The sequence below is a fragment of the Lissotriton vulgaris genome, chromosome 4_1 (assembly GCF_964263255.1).
Source record: "Lissotriton vulgaris chromosome 4_1, aLisVul1.2, whole genome shotgun sequence".
In the NCBI taxonomy this organism is placed as follows: domain Eukaryota; kingdom Metazoa; phylum Chordata; class Amphibia; order Caudata; family Salamandridae; genus Lissotriton; species Lissotriton vulgaris.
Genome location: NC_141691.1, coordinates 763,524,009 through 763,546,109, shown reverse-complemented (window position 1 = coordinate 763,546,109; position 22,101 = coordinate 763,524,009). Strand labels below are relative to the sequence as shown.

At 42.5% G+C, this 22,101-nt stretch overlaps 1 protein-coding gene across 3 annotated transcripts in view; it reads left to right on the top strand.

Annotated features, from left to right (window-relative positions):
• Window positions 1-22,101, top strand: part of LOC147722555 (leukocyte elastase inhibitor-like) — an 89,485-nt gene that overhangs the window by 21,983 nt on the left and 45,401 nt on the right. Inside the window, exons 2-4 of one of the 3 annotated variants that reach the window (XM_086965089.1) lie at window positions 1,542-1,641; window positions 8,734-8,894; window positions 20,250-20,306. In XM_086965089.1, coding sequence (XP_086821215.1) covers window positions 1,626-1,641; window positions 8,734-8,894; window positions 20,250-20,306 — 234 coding nt within the window. In that variant the 5' untranslated portion in view covers window positions 1,542-1,625. Of the gene's footprint in view, window positions 1-1,541; window positions 1,696-8,730; window positions 8,895-20,249; window positions 20,307-22,101 lie in introns of all 3 variants that reach the window. The other 2 variants (XM_086965087.1, XM_086965086.1) reach the window with 2 other exon arrangements.

The following is a 22,101-nucleotide window of genomic DNA, read 5'->3' as shown; positions in this document are numbered from 1 at the left end:
TGCCTATGTAAGCCAGAATTACGCCCAGGATGCCAGGGCCTGCGGCTGACTCGCAGACATTATCCTCATGGGGGCCCAAAATAATTCAGACTATGGGGGCTGGACTCTTGTTTGGGTCCTTTTGCATAAATTGTCCTTTGCATATAAATGCACTCTGTGCATGGACAATGACCATCATTTGGTTCATTATTATGCAATGTGTCATAGTGTTTCATCTCATATCCAAACATGCACAATTACATGCATGCCAGGTGGCCAGCACCGGTGTATAACATCATCACAATAACATTTTTGGCATTGTGGTAGCATGCAAAAGTATCATATCAATGACTCTTTCTCAGCCAGAGCTACATACTCCGCAGACCAGAGGACATGATTGAAAACTAAGGTCTTTATTTACAGTGTGGCTTATGGGACGGATACTCTGTCAAAATGTGACCAATATCCTGCCTGCTGTATCACAAGTGCTTTAGCTTATCCTGCACTTGTAACATTGCAGACAGGTCATCTGCCACGTTTGTGAGGGAGTATCTCATCTGTCAAACTCAGCCTAACTCCTTAATTTAGAGCATAGAGCTTTGAGCCCCATCTTCTTTGACAGTGCATACAAATGTTTCACGTACCGTTTTTTGTCAATTCTCATATATTTCGTTTGTATGTCTTATTCCACTCATTGAGCTGTTTAGGAATTAATATATAATGTATGCCAACACGTTTCGCTAGAACATCTCACTTCATCAGGGCAGGGTTTTGGTAGATTACGGTTGACTCTATGTTTTGCCAAAATGTATTTCAATGTTGGTAGCACTTAAGAACCTTATAAAGGATCTGGTGGCGTGACTGTTGTACCAGTATTCCAGGATTCAAGGGAACCAATACCTTATCCACAGCCTTAAGTATGATTCTTATGTACCATTATTGATATTGAATCACCACCATGCAAGAATGCATAAAAATCTTGAATTTGCCTTGGGGCTTAGAGAGAGGGAAAGACCTCACATGAAAAAAAGAATCCATGTGAAGAAAAAAGTTAAAAAAAAACACTTTTAGTGATATTTCATGAATTTTCTAACTCTGCACATCCAGAATATCTGCAGTGTGAAAAGTCTGCACACATAGGGGCACAAAAACACATGTATGCCCAACATCTACGCCATTTATTTACAGTCAATAGTCCTGAAAGTCATAGGCAAAGCTTATTTAAGCCTAGTAATTCTGTGAATCATGTAACAGTGTAAAATCTATGAAATGAGGAGTGGTATGCCTCGGCAATTGGACAGTTACCAAAATGTGTCTATGAATCGATACACAATAAGTAGCATTTTCAGTTTTGGGAAAACATTTTATACTTTACAAACTCAATATTCTGATTTGTATGCAAAGTTTTTTAATGATTTATTTAAAACGTCTTTTGAAAACTTGGTATTGAATCTGCTAAAACAATAACAGAGTTTGTTAACACATTAATACTAAAGTGACACATTTTTAAGATGTATACCCTTGTTACTTTATTTTTCTAAACCTCTCAACATTTTTCACAGGAAGGATAAACCAGAACGAAGCTCTGTCGAACATATACTGCATCCAAACCCTCCGAAGAATACGATACAGAGTACTTTGCTGACATGACAAGTCAAAAAGGTATTGCTCAAATGAACAACCAGGACGTTCCACATAAAGTGATCAATGAAATATGTAAGATATAATTGTCCAACCCTAATTGCTTCTTAAAATGTAATCTTGAATGATTTTGCATCTTGTATATATGTAACTCTTACCAATATTATCTGAAATAGACTTTTGTACTTACTACCATTCTTATAGGAGTTTAGAGTTTATCAGTTTGTATATTTTCATTGAGTGAATTTGCAACTTGTATATATACAACTCTAACCACTAGTATCAGTAGTAGACTTTTTGTACTTACTACCATTGTTATGTGAATTTTTAGTTTTTCTGTATCTTTTATGTAACTCATGTACTCTGAAGTTGTTATGTAATGTAACTGGTCCTTTTGTAAAGCGCTCTGACACCTTTGGGTAAAGTTTGTGCTATATAAAATCACAATAAATAAAAAATGCAAAAATGAAAGCGCTAATTTAAACATGGTCTGTTCCACTGTTGTTGGCTGACTGGTTGCTTAATCAGTTGGGGAGGTGGAGCAGCCCAATCGCGACAACTGCTGCTTTAGGCTGGAAATATTGCAGAATTTGTTGACATCTCCGAAGAAAACCCAAGAACTTAAAACAATAACAAACCCAAAGCACCATAACAACAGTTTAACACCTTAGCTGCTTCGCAAATATCCCTCCCCAGTGCTGCGCTGTCCATTGGAACTAGTGCTGAATGGACGTCCAATGGTCGTGCGCAGCACTGGGGAGGTAGCGCTCGTGACGACCGTTGGCCGTCAGCAGCGCTTAAGAGGTTAAACATATCAAGCCACAAACCAACAAAATAGTTAGAACACAATGCAGCACAGCGACCATAGTACAACAGAATAAGATCACATTGTAGTAATGTAGCAGAAAAACAGAGCAGCACAAAAAACAACAGAACGCATCACCACTACAACTACATTCCACGCAACATATATGCACAAACATTCTTGGCATGCATTACCATCACCAGACACCTGCTTTCGTAATACTGTGGTTAAACGCACGCACTGTCTTAGCTTACCACCAATGGCATGAAATCATGCTAGTCAAAAATGTTTTATGTCCTGAACCCTAGAGTACACGATATAATACATGAATTACAATGTTGACCATTGTAGTTTCTATTCATATCTGTGGTCATGATGTCATAGAATACTAGAGGTATGGAAACAGCCTTCTTCAGTGAAGCTCGCCGATAGTGGTTTGCAAATCAAAATAAATATCACTGTTTCTGCAAAACCATTGAAATAAGATATGAGAAGAACTGTGAAGTTACAAAATTGTTGTCCTTCGTTTTATTTCCTGTATCGCCCTATTATAGTGTGTAAATCTTCTCGTCTCCTCACTGGACATCATTCATAATTAGGGTAGAAGGCCTAGTGACCGTCTTCCATTGCACATCCACTGTATTTCTTCCGGATAGCGAAGTAAAACATGACCACTGAGGAAATTGTGTATGATAAGGACTTGCATATTTCCAATGTATTCCCATGTGAAAGTTTTGGGGCCTATTCACAAAAGCATCTAAGAGTACATAAAAAAGGTACTAAACAAGTGCTCTTTTACACATGTTTTCATACCTTTGTGAATTATTGTGTGTTTTTTCAGGTCAGTTAAGCACTTTGCTGACGATCTGCAAAGAAAGTAGTAAATGTGTTTCTAGATTTACACCTATATCGGAGTAATGTTTAACTACTTTCTGGAATCCACAATAAATCCCAGGAAACAACGTTGAAAGATGTGCCAGATCAGTTTTCCAGGCAGATTCTTGGGAAGGTCATCATGTGATATTCCATTTGGGATCTTTTTCCTACTGTGTGGAGTACCCCACAGTAGAGAGAACTCAGCACAGGGAAAATATTTTCCCCTGTGCAAATGCGCATTTTTGTTATGCACAGAGAAACCCATTTGCCTACACACCTACCAAATCTGGGATGATTTATTTCCCTTTCCCCCAGGAAGTGATTTACATCTGCACTGTTATTTAGTATAAAAAAACGAATCTTTTCTAAGAGGGAATTGGAAATGCGAGGGATTGTAAACGCCCACAGATACACTTGTTTGTGGGTATTACACATACTTCCAAGGCTACTCCTGCCATAGAATACATCAGAGCTCGCACTTTTCTACCCTTTGAATGTTTTTTATGTATGTGGAGAACTATGCTTTTGTGGCGACCTCCACACCGATAAATGGGCTAACGTTTACCACAATCCCTTTCTAAATTCTTTCTCTAACCTAAGGCTTTGCTCTCTTTACTCTTCACCCACTATGCTTACATGTTCCTGTATGCATTTTGAATTAATGGGGTGATACCCCCGTTCCCCTTCTTTCCTCAACTTTACTCTTTACCTCTACCTTTTAACCTTAACCCACCCCCTATGCTATACTTTTCCATAAACATGAATCTTATCATTTGCCCTGATTACTCACCAATTCCCTACCTCTGTGTTTTTTTATCGTATGTTTTTGATGTCCTGCTTTTGTTACTCACCATCTGTTTATCCAAGGACAAAGGAAAATAAAAAATACATGACATCATTTTGAGTTTAGCCTTGTGGATCTGAAAATATAAGAGCGTATTTGTGAGAAGTTGGCCTGGTATATAATGCTCACTAATTCTAGTGATCACTTTGTACCATGCCAAGCAACCCTTATGATGATGGTTGTAATTCAACCTTGTAGACCAGTTATCCTAGTGGTAACGTGGACAAAGCAGTCTTAGGCTAAACTCTGAAAGGCATGTGAAGCCAGCTGTTATACCATACACAACCCCCTTGAATACCAAATGAAAGGGACACCACACAGATATATATTGAAAATATATTTTGATTTATTAACTATTAAAATCCCCTGGACTCTTTATGAGCACAGAAGCACAAGCGTTAAATCACAAGACAGTTTAAAATACACAAAAGTTGCACAATATGGATGAGCCCTAGGGGCCACCTAAACCATATACTAAGAAAGTGGTATAAGAGATACCAATAGGAAAGTGAAGAGGCCTAGGGCCTTGGGAATCGCTGGAGCTATTCGAGACTGGAGTTAACTAAGTCGGGAAAGGCCCACGGGACTCGGGTGCAGTGTTCAAAGTGCACGCACTTCTCAATACAAAGTCTATGGTGCGTAAAAAGCACAAAGTTAGAAAGTTAGGAACCTTCCGAGTGACCTACGGAGCTGAAACTTAAAACACAGGCCCTTGGGATGTGTACCAGTGCAGGAGCACCGGCGGAGCTGAGTTACCTCACCCACAGGAAGCGGGTGCACAGGGTCGAAGTAGTGTCGGGTTTCGTCACGCTGGTCGAGGGTGCTTGGAGCTGAAGATGCTGCAGGCGGCTCGATGAGAAGAGTTCCGGTGGATCCAAGGGTGGATCTGAATATGTGAAGACCTGAAAGCAGAGGGGACAATGTTCAAAGTCACTAGCCAGTGACTACCGTGGAACCAGATTGGAACCAGGCGATGTCGGGTGCAAACAGGCGTTGTCGGGTAGCTTCTTTCTGCAGCCACGTGGATACCCGGGGTCGAGGACGTCCAGGAGTCGGTCACGAGCTGTCCCACGCAGGCTTCTCGCTGTTGGCGGTGTCGGCACCTCGATCGGAGCAAACAGGCCTTGGCAAAGGCAAGCCAGGCAGAAAGTGAAAGATGCTTAACACTCGGACCAGCAAGGTCAGAGCGGGTGCTCCTTTTTACAGGAGCTTGGGTAGGTCTGGAGCAACCAGACCTGCTGTGTAAATCTTCGGGTTCGTCGCCAAGATGGCCGCTGACCACGTGGCTAGTGGCCGGGATGGCGCGTCGAGTGGCACAATGCAAAAGGGCCCCATGCAGATCGTGGAGATGCTGGAGGGCTGATCTTCGGTGCAAGGGCTGCTCGGTGGTGGGGGTTCTCAATCCCCAAAGCACAACGTGGAGGATGCCTCAGAAGCTGCGCAGTCAGCTGTTCGAGTGTCTTCCAAGAGGTCCAGTCCCACGTCACTCGGTGCCTCCACGGGTCCCTTCTTTGCAGGGACTGTGGATCGGGCTCTGAGAGGTCTGGGAGTCTGGTTCTTGTCGGGCTCTGGGCTCGGTCTCCGGCGGGAGGCGGCGGCAAAGCAGACGTCGGGTCGCTGGTTGGTACCTGTGTTCACAGGGTGGCCACTCCTAGGCCACAAGGGAGATTCTCTTCAGTCTTCTGTGCAGCAGAATGTCGAAGTCCAGTCTTCTTCTTTGTTTAAAGTTGATTTCAGGATGATCTGCTGTGCAATGGCACTGCTCCCCCTCTTATTCCCAATCTAGGGGGTGGATCACCTACTAGGTCCCTCCTCTGGGAGGAACCAGGAAGGGGGGCGGTTACACCCCCTTTCCTTTGTCCAGCTCCGCGCCAGGACTGGGGCTGGAAGGCCCCAGAACCGGTTTGGGCTGGCCTATGCACGGGGACACCTTGTGTGCCCCGGGCATGTCTGATTCTATTCAGCCCTGTCCTACACAATACACAAAATCCTGTCTGGGGTGGTGCTCGCACCTCCCAAGGCAGGAAACCCTTTGTCCAGGCCACCATCTGCCGAGTTTCGGTCAGCAGCAGGAGGCCAGACTTGTGTCTGTGGTGGCAGCGTCCATTTTGTGAAGCTGAGGCTCTGTTTAACTTTAACCGGGGTTAAGGCTACACACATGTCGTGTCCCTCTAGAAGGGTGGAATGCTATCCCCGTCGCCAGAATTGGCGAGGGGATAGTATTCCAATTCGTATGACACCTTACTCGACATGTTTTGATAAAGCCAAACCAAAGATAGCATTTAACCGCGAGGATTATAATGCACTTAAGAGTATATGGTATGGCAATATCCCGGAACAGCTTAGGGAGTTGTTCCCGACAGCTGCAGACAGGCTCAGCTCATGCTAGAGCACCATCTCACATATTTACAAGCACTCTGCCTCCAGGATTGATGAGGCCTTCCATAGGAGTGGCTGATAGGAACATATGTGCCCAGTTTAGGGTTAGGCACAGACATACTGTACCTAAGTAAGAGGTGGTTACACCGACTTACCCCAGCTGAGTGATCAGCCAGTTGTGTCAAATATGGAGGCCAGGCCAGGGGTGGCACAATACATGCTGCAGCCCCTGGTAGGCCTTGGATACACCTATGCCCTGGGCACCTAGGGTGCACTAATACAGGGGCTCATAAGGTGAACCAGTTCCAATTCGTAATGCACCTAAAGTGCATTGGCAGTAATTTAGAGAGAGAACAGCAGGCTGTGGGTGTATTCATACATGCATTTTGGAGTATGTAGTGTTGGGTTCCTGTACTTCCCTCTTACCCATTTTTACATGCCTTTCTAAATTGCCCACAAAACATCTAAATCCGGCAATAAATTGAATATATACAGGGGCTATTTGTATACAGACAGTACAAATAGAAGTGAGTGTTCGTATACAGATAGTACAAATAGAAAGGAGTGCGTTCTCTTTGCAATTTTACTTATAAGAAATTGGACGTTTTGGGCTAATTCACAAAGGTGTCTAAGAATAAATGAAAGAGTGCTCCTGTGGTTCTACTTCCCATACTCATAAATGTTGTGAATTGGCCCTGTTGTTTCTTCTCAGATATCTGCCATCTTTAAACATTTTAAATGTTTCTAAAATGTAAGTGAATAGCTATTTGAATTTCTGTTCTAACCAGTGGCTTAGCACAGGTGCCATTGTCCCTAATGCAAGTCAGATGAATTGGCCCCTTCCATCAGTTGAGTAGTCAAATACAGGAAACCTTTGGGGTAAGGAGGGCCCCTCAAAGCACTGCCCCCCCCTCCCTCGTGACGGTGCTACTGCTGCACAATTGATAGCTATCAGCCTGATTCATCAACGACCCGTTTTGCGAGTCTATAATAGCGATTCATAAGGAATCGCTATTACAGGCTCGCAAAACGGGATTCATGTAGGAATCGCAAAAAAAATTTGATTCCTACATATTCCTTATTTGCGATTAGCAAATTGCTAATCGAAAATAAGGAATAACTCCCCATTCATTCCTATGGGCCAAAAGGCCCATAGGAATGAATGGGGAGTATTCCTTATTTGTGATTAGCAAATAACTCCCCATTCATTCCTATGGGCCAAAAGGCCCATAGGAATGAATGGGGAGTATTCCTTATTTGCGATTAGCAAATAACTCCCCATTCATTCCTATGGGCCTTTATGGGGAGTATTCCTTATTTGCGATTAGCAAATAACTCCCCATTCATTCCTATGGGCCAAAAGGCCCATAGGAATGAATGGGGAGTATTCCTTATTTGCGATTAGAAATTTGCTAATTGCAAATAAGATAGCGATTTAAAGGTTGCCAGGGGTGTCCAAAGGACACCCTGTAGCACCCCTTAAATGTAAATTTAAACAGGTGTTGCGCACACACATGTCCAAAGGACATGTGTGTGTGCAACATGCAACTTAGACAAATGCTTTTAAAAGCATTTTTCTAAGTTTTCGCTATTTACCACGAGGTTTGACCTCGCGGTAAATAGCAGGCCGAAATTGCGAAATCGCAATTTAAAAATGGATGATGAATTGCATTTAAGGAATATCAAATAGAGATTCCTTAAATGTAATTCTTCGCAAAATAGCGAAATCGCTATTAGCGATTTTTGCATTTGGGATGATGAATCCCAAATGCAAAAATCGTACTTGCAAAGGGCCAGATTCTCAGAATTTGGCCCTTTGCCAGCACAATTCAGCTTGATTCAGGCTGTATGCCCCTAATTCTATCTCTTAAGGAAGTTTACCACAGAGTAAATTGGAAAGGGGTGTGGTCTTGTATTATTTACCTCTGGGAGTCAGTCTGGCTGCCTTGTGCAGCTATCTTGAAAGCAGCACGTCAAGTAACACAGGGTTCAAAGAATGAAAGCAAAGATTACCATAGCTTGGAAACATGTTCTGAAATCCGAGGACCTTAGATTTTTTTAATTCTCCTTGAATATATTTTTTGTAAATGAGATCTGTTGTGATTACCTGATTGATAATCTAATTATTGCAAGGATGAACCATGTGAGTGCTTTCAGAAAAGTCTCTGCATAGTATGCTAATGATGTTTTACACATTACTTCCCAGCAGGCGTAGCTGTGGCAAACACAAACTTTGCGCTCAATTTTTACAAGAGCATTAGAGAGAGTCATAAGGGAGAGAATGTATTTTTTTCACCATGGAGTATTTCGACTGCTCTCGCTATGGTTTATCAGGGTGCGAAAGGACACACAGCAACCCAAATAGAACAGGTGAGTGAAACTTTGTTTTAAATGTATTGACGTAGTTCTTTAATGTGTTTTTTTTCCGAACGGGAAGGCTTACAGGTAAGATGCAAGTCTGCGCTATATCAAAGCTCCTCTGATGAACAGCAAAATCCAGCTGCAAATAATTTCTTGATTAAATGTGCTCAAAATTAAGAGAAACCTAGGGACCTGGTAATTTTTTTAAACTATTTTTAAAAATATTATTTATGTAAAATTGTGCCCAATATTCTTAGACCTGTTAGGTAAGTTTAGGTACTGGAACACTGCACCACATGAAATCGGGCAGCACCACTTGAAATCGGGCAGGGTGGTGGCATTCCACTTACCATCAACGATATATTTTTGTGTGACCCCTTCAGTCCTTCACACTGGGCAAGAAGTCGTTCAAACCTTTGCATTTTTCTGAACGCAGACAAATGAGCCCGAAGGTTTGGCTATGGATGAGACTTGAAGACAAGAACTGATTTGAATCTAATTTTGTCACATTGAAGACCAGTCTCAAATTTCTTCACTTATAATTCTATTCCATGCCTTTGCAAATCTCATAACGGCAAACACATACCCTGCCTCTAAAGGCCAATGTGTAAATCCAATCAATCCCAAATCATCTCATCTCCCCTCACCTTGTCTCATCTCATCTTCAATCTCATCTCCAATATCATCTCATATTCAATCTCATCTCCTCTTCAATTGCTATTGTTATTGTAATTCCATTTATATAGCGCTTGCTACCCCTGACGAGGCGTTGAAGCGCTTTTTCAGCGAGTAGCACGCTACTCTGGAACCCATAAAGGAATAGTGTTAAATTATTATAGTGAAATATGAAAATAATTTGAGTGGTGGGTAGGTTAGTCAGTTATTTGGATTCCGAAGGATAGCGGAGGGATAGAAGAGGGAAATAGGTTTGCATTTATATAGTGCTTGTTACCCCTGATGGGGTGTTGAAGCGCTTTTGTTCAGCGAGGAGCACGCTACTCCAGAACCCATAAAGGATTAGTGGTGAATTAGTATAGTGAAATATGAAAATAATTTGAGTGGAGGATATTAGTCAGTTATTTGGATTGAGAAGGATAGCAGAGGGATAAAAGAGGGAAAAAAGGTTTGCATTTATATAGCGCTTTTACCCATAATAGGGTGTTGAAGCACTTACTTGGCGAGTAGCACGCTACTCCGGAACCCATAAGGATTAGTGGTGAATCAGTATAGTGAAATATGAAAGTAATTTGAGTGGTGGATATTAGTCAGTTATTTGGTTTTCCTCATCTCATCTTTTTTGTAAACAAAGTTTATTGAGTTTTGTCATTAGTCCTTCTTTGGATACATTAGATTTCCTTTACAGAAACAGCTTATAATTGTACAAAGTAGCTCAAGGAATACAATTTTCATGACATTTATAAAGTTGCCTTTGCCAGAGTATAAGAAGACATTATAACAGTCTGTATCCTATAATTGCATCTTCATTTGCAACATATTCAATGAACTTTAGTTATCATGCCATGTTTTTGATATTACTAACACTTATAAAACAATTTTAAAAATACACCTCCCACAAGTTAACTAACTGGGCGGCACAAGGATTATATCTGCTAATATATAAATCCAAGGCATACCTACCCGTGGTTAGGAGTTATTTTCTTATTGAGCACATTCTCGTATAGTGCACAAACGTAATATAGGTAGCGACGAGCTCCATACATACTCCCACTATGCAACAAGCGCATGGCTCCATGATATCCATCCACTTATTTACAATTGACAAAACTAAATTATATGTCTGTCAGCGTGGCAGGCCCTTACGTCACATCATCATTTTGTCCATCCCAATCCCATGCCTTGAAGGCCTCCAGCAGCATATCCCAGGACATAGCTATGGGTATATTACGAAGCCCTCATTTTTCCTATTTCTGTGTTGCCCCACTTTTGGCCAGGCCCCAGTGTTCTACTTCTTCTCTCCACATAGCAATCGTAGGTGGCCTCGCCACTTTCCACCGCCTGGTTATTAGTCTCTGTTCGACTATTAATGCCAAGTCTGCAAACTGCGCCAGCATTTTATATCCCTTTGGATGCGGGTAGATCCCAGCAAACAGCTTCTTGATGTATGCCATGTTTGACCACCCACCACATCTGTAAGTATCTGTGCTATTTGCGCCCAATAAGAAGCTAGTGCAGGACAAGCCCATAGCATATGGACAAAGTTTACATCTGTCTCCGTACACTGAGGGCAGTTTGTTGCAGTTTCAGGAAACATCTCGTGTAGCCTGTGCGGTGTAAGTTACGCTCTTTGTGTAATCATATATTGTATAAATTTGAAGCGTGCATTACACACGACCACTTTTGGGTAAGCTAGAAGGGACACCCATTCTCTATCCGTCGTTGCCTCTCCTAAATCCATATCCCATTTAGTACGTAGGGTAGCAAGTGGTAAAGGCATTGTCGATGTTATATTTGTGTTCAGCCACTTTGTTAGGTGTTTACCCATCCCCATTAAATGTAAAATATGCTCTAGGTCATGTGTTGAACGTTTCAATCTCATCTCATCTCAGCTTCAATCTCATCTCATCTCCTCTTCAATCTCATCTTCAATCTCATTCTCAATCTCATCCTCAGTCACATCATCATCTTTCCTCCACTCCTGAAGAACCCAATATAATTGTGTCTTACTTTGGAATAATTTTCCAGTAATACATTACTGAAAGTACATTAAACATATGTTCCCAATAGTATGGTAAAAACAAGGCCGGAAGCGGAGTCAAAGTGACCACATCTGGAACACTTTGGACTTGCATTTCGTCCGCAAGTATGTAGTCTGTTTACAGTTTAATGAAATAAGTATCTGTTCAATAATTTTGCAATTTATATGTTGATGCAGTTAGGCAGTGATTAATGTTTTTATGTTTTTCACTTACGAAACTTAGAGCAAGATTATATCTAGCACGTTTAATGTAGAATCAATGAAATACATATACAGTTGATATGTCAAAGTTTGGAAAGGGCTATTAAATCACCAAAAACAATGCAAGAAGTATCATTAAATTCGGGTTCGAACTAACTCAATCATATTTAGTCTCAGATTTGGAGATTTTTGTAACAGGATTTTTGACATATCAGATTCAGTGGATAATTGATCAAATGGTTTGAAAATGGCACCTTGATAAAGCTGACTTGTCTGTGGAGTCGTGAACAGTGCCAACACTTTTTGCTTCTATTTCTGCTTTGTCTATATTATTAAAGTCCACAAGTTACCCTAACTTTGCAAGTAGTTACATCAAAGGTTTACTTGAAAAATATTTTAATATGACCCATGTAGATATTTCTGACAATTGAAGGTAACATCTCCCAGATGTTACTGATACCAGGGACATTAGTAAGACAGAAAGATGTCATTTTATAGGATTTGAGGGAATAACTTGCAGAAATCTGTCTTCTCACAACAATTCTCTCCTGTTTTTGCCTGGTATTTCTCAATGAGTTTTTGACTGATTTCAGCAGCTAAAGTTTCCAGGTTAGATATTCCTGATCCATTATGGTTCTGTGGATCTATCTCATTATCCCAGTAGGGCTGGTAACTCTTGTCAGTGGCTCCGGCGGGGTTACCTGAGGATTCAGAGTGAGGCACCTAGAAATTGAATCAAATTTACAAGGTGATGGGCGGAATACTTGCAATAAATCTAAATAGTGGTAATTGTTCGAGTAGCATTCCAGCTCATCATTTTGCCCACCATGCCACCTCAATTTGCACCCAGCCATTTGCAAATCAATCTTGAACCTGCGCCAATAGGAGCAATCCTGCCTGAACTGACAGGCCAGATCCTACTTGAACTGGAACACAAGCAACCCAAGACCAGTATCATCCTGACTGGTGCTCTTCAGTCTGGAGCAGCCTCTAGAGATTCTGCATATTGATGTGCCACAGAAGGGGAACAATGTAAATAGACAAACAGGGTATGATCGGGCAATCAGCATGGAAGACATGCTGCTGGCAAGCTCCAAATGCGAAGATTAAGTACTGGCAGGCAAACCTCACATGGGCTCACATCATTAAAGGTCACTGGATAAACTCGGCAAGAGGTGGAAATTGCTATGAGAATTGCTACTTTGCTTCCATTTGAGGGTAAACTAAACAAACAGTGATGGAAGTGTGATGGTAGAAATAGATTCCCCCATGCAATAAACACTTTGGAGACAGATAGAGGAAATTAGCTGATCCTGCGGTTCGAAGGGCACTGTAGATTTATAGCCTTTCCGGCTTTGCCCAGGATCCAGGCACAACCCAGGGGCTAGATTTCCTTCACATGACAGGAAGAAAATAAGTGGTAACCCTTTTGAGGAGTGGATGGCAAGGAAACAAAGGATGGAAGAGCTGTTCATACCCAGTGGCGGCTCTTCCGCTAAGGCAGAGGAGTGTCTCCCCCAATCAATCAATCAATCAATCAATCAATACATTTGTAAAGCGCACTACTCACCTATGAGGGTCTCAAGGCACTGGAGAGGGAGGGGAGCTGCTACTGCTCGAATAGCCAGGTCTTGAGGAGCCTCCTGAAGGTTAGTAGGTCCTGGGTTTGCCGTAGGGGGATGGGGAGGGTGTTTCAGGTCTTGGCAGCGAGGTGGGGGAACGATCTGCCGCGGGTGGTGGCACTTCAGATGCGGGGGGCGAGGTCGGCGGAGCAGAGCTGTCGATTCGGGGTGTAGAAGGTGAGTCGTCTGTTGAGGTATGCCGGTCCGGAGTTGTGGAGCACCTTGTGTGCGTGGGTGAGGAGCTTGTAGGTGATCATCTTGTTGATGGGAAGCCAGTGCAGATCTCCCAATTGTGGTGTGATATGGCTGTGGCACGGGATGTCGAGGATCAGGCGTGAGGAGGCATTTTGTATGCGTTGTAGTTGTTTTAGGAGTTTGTCAGAGGCTCCTGCGTAGAGGGCGTTGCCGTAGTCCAGCCTGCTGCTAATGAGGGCCTGTGTGACCGTTCTTCTTGTTTCGGTGGGGCTCCACCTGCAGATCATGCGGAGGGTGTTGAAGCAGGAGGACGAGACGACGTTGACTTGTTTGGTCATGGAGAGGTTTGAGTCGAGGATAAACCCCAGGCTGCATGCATGGTCGGTGAGTGTCGGTGCTGTTCCTAGTGCGGATGGCCAATAGGATTCATGCCAGGCTAAGGGGGCGGGGAGAGGATGAGAACCTCCGTCTTGTCTGAGTTCAGCTTCAGCCAGCCGTTCTTCATCCACTCGGCGACAGATTTCATTCCTTCGTGGAGGTTGGTTTGGTGGTGAGAGGGTCCTTGGTGAGGGAGAGAACCAGTTGGGTGTTGTTGGCGTAGGAGATGATGTTGAGGTCTTGCTGTCGGGTGACGTGGGCAAGAGGTGCCATGTTGACGTTGAACAATGTCGGGCTGAGGGATGATCTTTGGGGTACGCCGCAGATGACCTTGGAGGCTTCGGAGCGGAAAGGGGGGAGGCAGACGCTCTGGGTTCTGCCGTAGAGGAAGGAGGTGGTCCATTTCAGGGCCTTGTTTCGGATCCCTGCGTTGTGAAGGTGTCTGCGTAGGGTGTGATGGCAGACTGTGTTGAAGTGGCTGATAGGTCCAGGAGGATGAGGGTCATGGTTTCGCCGCTGTCCAGCAGGGCCCTGATGTTATTGGTGGTGGCAATGAGGACAGTCTAGCTACTGTGGTTGCTGTGGAACCTGGACTGGGACGAGTCCAGGATGTTGTTCTCTTTGAGGTAGCGGGTCAGCTGTCTGTTGACGGTCTTCTCGATGACCTTTGCCGGGAGCAGGGAGATGGGCCAGAAGTTCTTGAGGTCCCTCGGATCCGCCTTGGGTTTCTTCAGTGAGGCGTTGATCTTGGCGTGCTTCCAGCTCTCCGGGAAGGTCACAGTCTCAAAGGAGATGTTGATGTTGCAGAGATGGGGTGCGATGGTGGTGCTAGCTTTGTTGAAGGTGTGGTGTGGGCATGGGTCTGAGGGAGAGCCGGAGTGGATAGTGTTCATGATTTTGATGGTGTCGTCGTTTATGTTGGTCCAAGACTTTTGGTAGTGGAAATAAAGGAAAAATAAAATGATAATAACGGTTTGTTATTATCATTTTATTTGTTCCTGCTGCAGCTTGGTGGTCGGAGCAAGGGAGGGTAGTGGCACCCTCCTAAGTGCGCAATAGCTTTTTGGCCGTTGCTCTTTTGCCGGAGAAACAGTCATGCAAGCTTTGAATGTTCTCTAAGCAGGCTGCATTACAGCCTGCATGGAAAGCATGGCCAGGCCCCCATTTCCTGGGTGAGTGACAAACCATGGTGCTCAGACCACTCACAACACTGCATTGCAGCATTGTGATTGATCAGGGGAACCTGGGTGTGCTTCCTGTTCCTGCAGTGCGGAGGGATGAGGAGGGGCAGCAAGGGGGTAAGGTACGTTTTTTTTTCTTTACTTTACCCCCTTCCCTTTCCTCGCCTCCACCCTTCGACCTGCTACCCCCGATCCGTGCTAGCCACCACTGCTCCATTCAGCAGAGATTTATGTCCCTGCAGATGCTGTAAATGAAGGTTGGAATATAAAGCACCTCAACAGACATGAGATAATTATGAGACCATTTGAAGAGGAGGGGCATGCCTGGGAAAAGAGAGGAAACGGAAAACATGAACAGTGCTGCATCACCTGCAGCAAAGGTGAAGTGTGAGTTATGGATTGAAATAACTGCATTTTGCTAGCAGAGGGAAGGGCGAGAAGTGCAAAGACCCACAGAAAACCATACTCGACTAGCTACAAAACATAGCACAGATTAACTCCGAGCTGCCCATTAAATTCAAGGCTTTTTTCACAGAACAATTATCAGAGCAACATGAGGCGAGGTGAGACCACTGGTTAATTGCAAAAATGTTAGCATAGACGATGCTATGCGATCCAAGGAGCAGGGGTGTAAAAAAAAAAGCATTATATCACTGGAAGGGGATTGAACCACACCTCTGCACCTAAGCGGCATTGGGATGTCGGGCCTCCTGAGACTGCACAGTTGGGAAGTGCAATAGTCTAAGCTGAAAGTATTGTACTCAATGCACCAGTGAAAGACAGAACAAGAGAAACCCACTGACTTTTGCCATTAAAGGAGTCCGCTCGCTCAGCTGCGGTAAAGATAGAGTCTGGAGTACCTTCAGGGGAGAAGGCTGCTGTGTTTACTGAATTGAACTCTTATTTCCCCCAAAGAAGTAAATAGAAACCCAACAGATTTTTAATGTTCCTATCCCCATTAGATGAGCATTTCTTGAGCGTGCCGTGAGTGACTAGTAGGTTACATTTGTAGTATTCCAGGTGACCAATGGGTTATTGTTGGATTTAGGTGTTCTAAAAGGGTCTCAAAAGTGTAAATTCAAAGGGATTCTGCTTCCCTTGGGAGGCTGCCATCTAACAACAGTCAGGGTAAATTCCTGCATGTTCACATCCCCAAAAGGGTGTTGGTTCTGAGAGCCCTTTCCTTCTTTCTTTCATTCCTCATTCATCCTCCTTCATTGACCATTGTTTACCCTCCCTCCCCTCCATCCCATCTCCTTCCCTTTTAACATGTTGACCCACATTGTTAGCCTGAAACTCTGGCTGATCTATTGTATAGTATGCATGTACCTCCTCCGTAATGAAGGTGGTGGGAGCACATGCAGCCATGGAGCCTACAACTTAACAGTTTAATGATGGTATTCATGGACAGTTATTGCTTGAGGTGTACAGAATCGGCACTGGTCAATGTATTATCAGACCACCCTCTTTTTTATATGTCAATGGCATGTATTTGTTCCCAAAAAATATAATAAATAAAGTAGACAAAAATAAAAGGCAGATGGAGACATATTTGACCCATTCTGCTTACATTATCCTTATTTACATTGCATGTGGAAGATGATTGATCTACTACAAAAAAAATAGAAAAGCAAAGGCCATGTTGATGATGAGATGAATTATAATTGATGAAATACATAAATAAAATTAAAATAATGAGAAATTAACCCCTTGACAATGGAGTCTGCACATTCCTTCACCAGACACTCCAATGTATGTATTTTTTGGATTTACACGTATATTTTATGTGTTATAAGGGATTATTGAGTTTACTGATGAATGTATGCTTTAATCTTAAAATAAAGCTCCTACAAGGGATTGGGAATGGTGTTAATTTAAAGAGTTTATGAGGCAATGTGCCCCAAAAGAGAACAGATTGCCATCACATAAATAAGCATAGTCCATTAAATTAGCCTTGAGTCAAGGAAGCTCAAATCCAGTAAAAGTTAGAGACCATGAAGGTTTCTTAAATAATTAAAATTGCAATACAGAAGGCAAGGATAATCAAAAATGCATGGTAAATCAGAATAGGGAATTAGCATAAGACTCAGTCAGATGAAGCAATTAGTCTGACATGGAGACAAATTTCAGAATAACATATTCTGAGTCTTAAGCAAGAGACACACTGAAATGGGACCACTCCCCAAAATGGGAGAAAGCCAGACTTGGCTCACCACCTAATGGAGTATTAATGGTATACACCTGTTACAACGCAACTTTTACAACTACCTACTGTTACAACGCAACTTTTACAACGCATACCATTACAACGCATTGCGCTGGGGGGCGCTCTAGGATAGGGAATAAGTATAATTTACTATCCAACACCTTCCCTAGTGTCCACGGGGACTGGAGTTAGAATAGTAAATGATACTTACCACTATCCAGCACCTCAAAGCGCTATGCGTTGTAATGGTATGCGTTGTAATGGTCGCGTTGTAACAGTAGGTAGTCGTAATGGTATGCGTTGTAACATGGTACATCCAGTATTAATATAACAACCTACACAGTAAAATCACATTGTCAGCATAAGGTCAATCAATCAGTATTTATAAAGCTCAGCTTATCACTGGTGGGTATCCAGATGCTGAGCAGTGGAGAGCCTTAGTCAAAGAGCCAGGTCGTTGGTGCCTTCCTCAAGCCGGTGGGTGAGGGGGAGGTACAAAGGTAGAGTGGGATGCCCTTCCAGGACCGGCGAGGTAGGAGAAAGAATGACCTGTGCTGCGGCTTGATCTGAGTTGTCAGGTTGGCTGGTGGAAGGTCAGGAAGTGGTTGATGTAGGTGGGTCTGGAGTTGTGCAGGGCCTTATAGGCATGGGTCAGCAGCTTGAACTGGCATCTCTTCTGGACGGAGAACCAGTAGAGGCTTCTGAGGTGGGGGTGATAATGGTCCAACTGGGGAGGTCAAGAATCAGTCTGGCTGAGGCGTCCTGTTTAAAGTGATCGAGTCTTTTCACAAATTGACAAATCCTATGCAAAATGTAATGCAGTATCATCTTGCACCATCCCAACACCATCCACTAAATGAATATTAATATAGTCCCTATTGACCTAATGTCATCAGGTGTTTCTGTACAAATCTAGTTACACCGAAAACAATGTCAGTCTCATTTCATGAATAGCCTTACAGTAGCAAAGACAGGAAGAAGGAAAAGGCTTCCCCCAGAGTTCTCCAAGAGCAGCATGTCAATACAGAACATTTCATGGTGCACATTTTGCAATGAGCAATGACAAATTAAAGAGGATTTTAAATTACAAGCCTTTAGAGAACAAACATGACATTTCCACCTGTTCCCAAATAAACGTTTTCACTTATTAAATGTAGTAAGGTAAACCAATATTATCCTATGGAAGAGGCAGGCCTTGCAGTAGTGAAAAACAAACTTAGGAGATTTCCACTATTAGACATGTAAAACTTAAAAGTACATGTCCAACCTTTTAAATACACTGCAATGTGCCCTAAGGGTAGTTTTGGGTCTGCTCTAGGGGTGACTTATGTGTATTAAAAAAAGTTTTAGGCTTGGCAAAAGATTTATTTTGTTAGGTTGAAATGACAGTTTAAAACTTCACACAGTGCTGTGGCAAACCTGAGACTTAAAAAGGCTACTTAAGTGGGTGGCACAATAAGTGATGCACGCACACTAGTAGCATTTCATTTACAGGCTCTGGGTATAGCATTTTACGAGGAACTTACCAGTAAGTTAAATGTGCCAAGTGGGTGTATGCCAATTTTACCATGTTGAAAAGAGAGAGTACAAGTACTTTAGCAATGGCTAGCAGTGATAAATTGTGCATAGTTGTGAAAATCAACATAAATGGGTTCAGAAAACAGAACCGTGAAGGCAAAAAGTTTGTTTGGAAATGGGGCACACTGGGCCTCCACCCACCAGAACCTTCCCTCCTGTTTTTTAGAAGGGGCTTGCATGACAGGACATCCTCATGTATGATACAGACATAGTATAACATAGTAATATAATGGGCATGCTCATTAAAATAAGAAAAAAGTTTACTTGAAATTAAGAGCAATAAAATTATGCAGCTGCATAATACTTGCTAGGTTCCATTTAAAAAAGAAATTGTTTTGCGATTTTTTCATGGCGTTTTTCTTTGCAACACAAATTACGCTGATAAATAAGAGCATATATCTACCTTGTTAGATCATATTTCAAGTAAGAAGGTCATTGTCATGCAAAATATGCAGTTTTTAGTGGGTGAAGCATTCTTTTCAAGATAGCCTCTGCACTATTTCTTCCCTTCTGTCCCTTCTAAATGAGGAAAACAATGCACCACAAAAATTGCATGAAATGCACCCGTTAGGAGTTAAGAGCACAATGGGGAGAGAGAAATACCCCTCTGTCTGATCCAAGATGTGATTGACAAAGCCTTATAGCAAAGCTTGAAAGGGGCTGACCTAAAGCCTACTCATGTTATATTATAAACAATAGGTTTTGAATACTGGTAACACTAGCAAGTAGCCAGTGGCCATTTCTAGCTTTAGCATTGATACTGACCTGCCTAAGAGGGGTTTTATATAATATTGTTATACAGTACATTGTTTTAGTGATGTTTTATTGAATGTTTGTTTTTTATAGTGATTATTTTCTCGTGCAGCCAATCAGCTATATAGGGTGATAGTAGTTGGCTTGTTTTGTGCAATTTTCTAATTATACTGTGTCCTTATTTTCACAGCTGACACATTGAGGATTTATAAGTAGAGGGTTTAGCAGATACAAAAACAGGGGGTTCGAAAGGTAAGGGCTAATCAATAGTAGAGTGGGGGAGCAACTGAGAAAGAGAAACTGGATTTGGGTGCAAAATCTAGAATCTTTTGGAGAAAATATTTCCCCTATACTAGGGGGTGGAGAGCTAGGAGGGTAAAATCTTGATCTGAGATCTGAAAAACAACAAACTTCATGAATGGAGCAGGAGTGCATACTGGCCATGGATAACACTGCACCTTTGCAACCCAGATTACTTTTTCATCAACATTATGCTACAATTCTGGTAACATGCTTCATTTTATGTACCCACAGGTTCTTCATTTTGATGCGATAACCGGTATTGGAGGCTGTACTAAGAAAGCACGCAAGGTGATGTTCCAGTTAAATACTTTAATTAAAAAAAATATGCTATTTGCTTTGTCTTGCTTATAGATTACAAATAAGTATTAATGGCATTTCTATTTTTTTGGGGGGGATTAGCCGAAAACTAACCTTCTCTTTTCACCCTTTTTATAGTTTTACATACTACCCTTCATGGGAGCCAAACGTGTACACGAGGAGTATGTTAGTTGCACCAATAAGCCTTCAGTTTTAACAGTATTAAAATCTTCCCCCTTAAATTTTGAGATTTCTTGTGAATGCCAATCTATAAATGTGTGGCTCGAACATTAGCACGACTTTATTTTTTTATTGCGGTTGAATTCCTTTAGCTTTTGCAAACTCACCTGTCACGAGGGCAAATCATTATTTTAAAATAGTAATCATTTGCAATAATCACTTTCCTTTTGTTTTATAATCATGAAGGGACAGATGTATGATTAGACTTGTCTCAAAAAAAGTTGCAGCTTGTGACGGGTACCTTTGTGTTCAGTATGGAATTTTGCAAACTAACCTATGTTCTGTTTGATTGGTTCCTAAATCGGAGTGGGCCTCAATCCAGATCACCTAATTAATATTCATTAAGTGCATGGCAAATTGAGACTCACTCTGTTTGGCCAAAATCAAACTGATGGTGACCTGCAAGGGTCAGAAGGCCACTATGTTGATGTTTGTGTTTCAATAATGTTTTTCCATTTTCCTTAAGTGAATTGTGGCTGCTTGAGAAAAAATATGAAAGGTTTTTGTGAGAGCAGGCTCTGGTGTCTAAGAATACTATCTACTTTCTATTAAACTTCTTTTTCCTTAATTTATAAAGGCGAGTAGTTCTGAGGAGTACTCCTTACCCTTTATGAATGAGTTAGCACCCCAACTTGGGTGGGTCATAGAATTTGCAATGATTTGTAATCGCAATTGTAGTCACAATCGAAGGGTACACTGGATACCGATTCAGTATTTGGAAAGGATGACCTTAGCCCGCCCATTCCAAATATCAAATCAATATTCATTCGCAACGTGTAATCTGAAACAGCGATTCTCTGGCTAGAATAATGACTATAACTACAGAGAGGATCTGCTTTTCATCTGTCATTCAAGGTTCTCATCTGCAGGGAGTGAAGAAAAGCTGCTAGTACTTCACCTTCAGTGTCATAACTTTGTTCTACAGAGTTTATTTGTTTAATTCCACAAAGATAATCCATCATAGTAATATGTTTGTCTTCAATCCGGAGTTTCCTCTGATTTAAGTTAAAGTCACAGTAATTATGACTTCTTTATTTTTCCATAAAGTAATAGTAATGAATCTGATTCTGTTTCATTACAAAATAATTCTATAAGTTTAACATGACTAGAAGAATGAATATTCAAAAAGTATTTAGAAGGCGTGGCCTGGCAGCCAAGATGGCGGACGTGTGCTAGGCGAGCTCCGTCCAGTTTTAACAATTATCCTTGATATATCCTGCCCTCCGATCCTTACCTGCACTCGGATCTTGTTCATAGTGGGGCGCCAGTGGGGGCAGTGATCTGTGCCCATTTTCGCCCCGCATTTCAGTGTGGTGATCCACGGTGGCGGCGGCCTGGGGTGCGGCCCAGGAGTTGCAGAGATGCGCCGTAGCCTGGAGCGGTGGCTGGCATAAGGAGAGCGACGTCCCTGGGGCTCCGGATGGTATGCTGAGCCGGTCTCCGTGAGCAAGCAGAGCCGGCTTATACGGTGGGAGTGTCAGGCGGCGGCTTCTTGAAATCAGCCACTGGGGTCTCGTGCGGGGCCGTTCCCCTCCCCCGCTCTCCT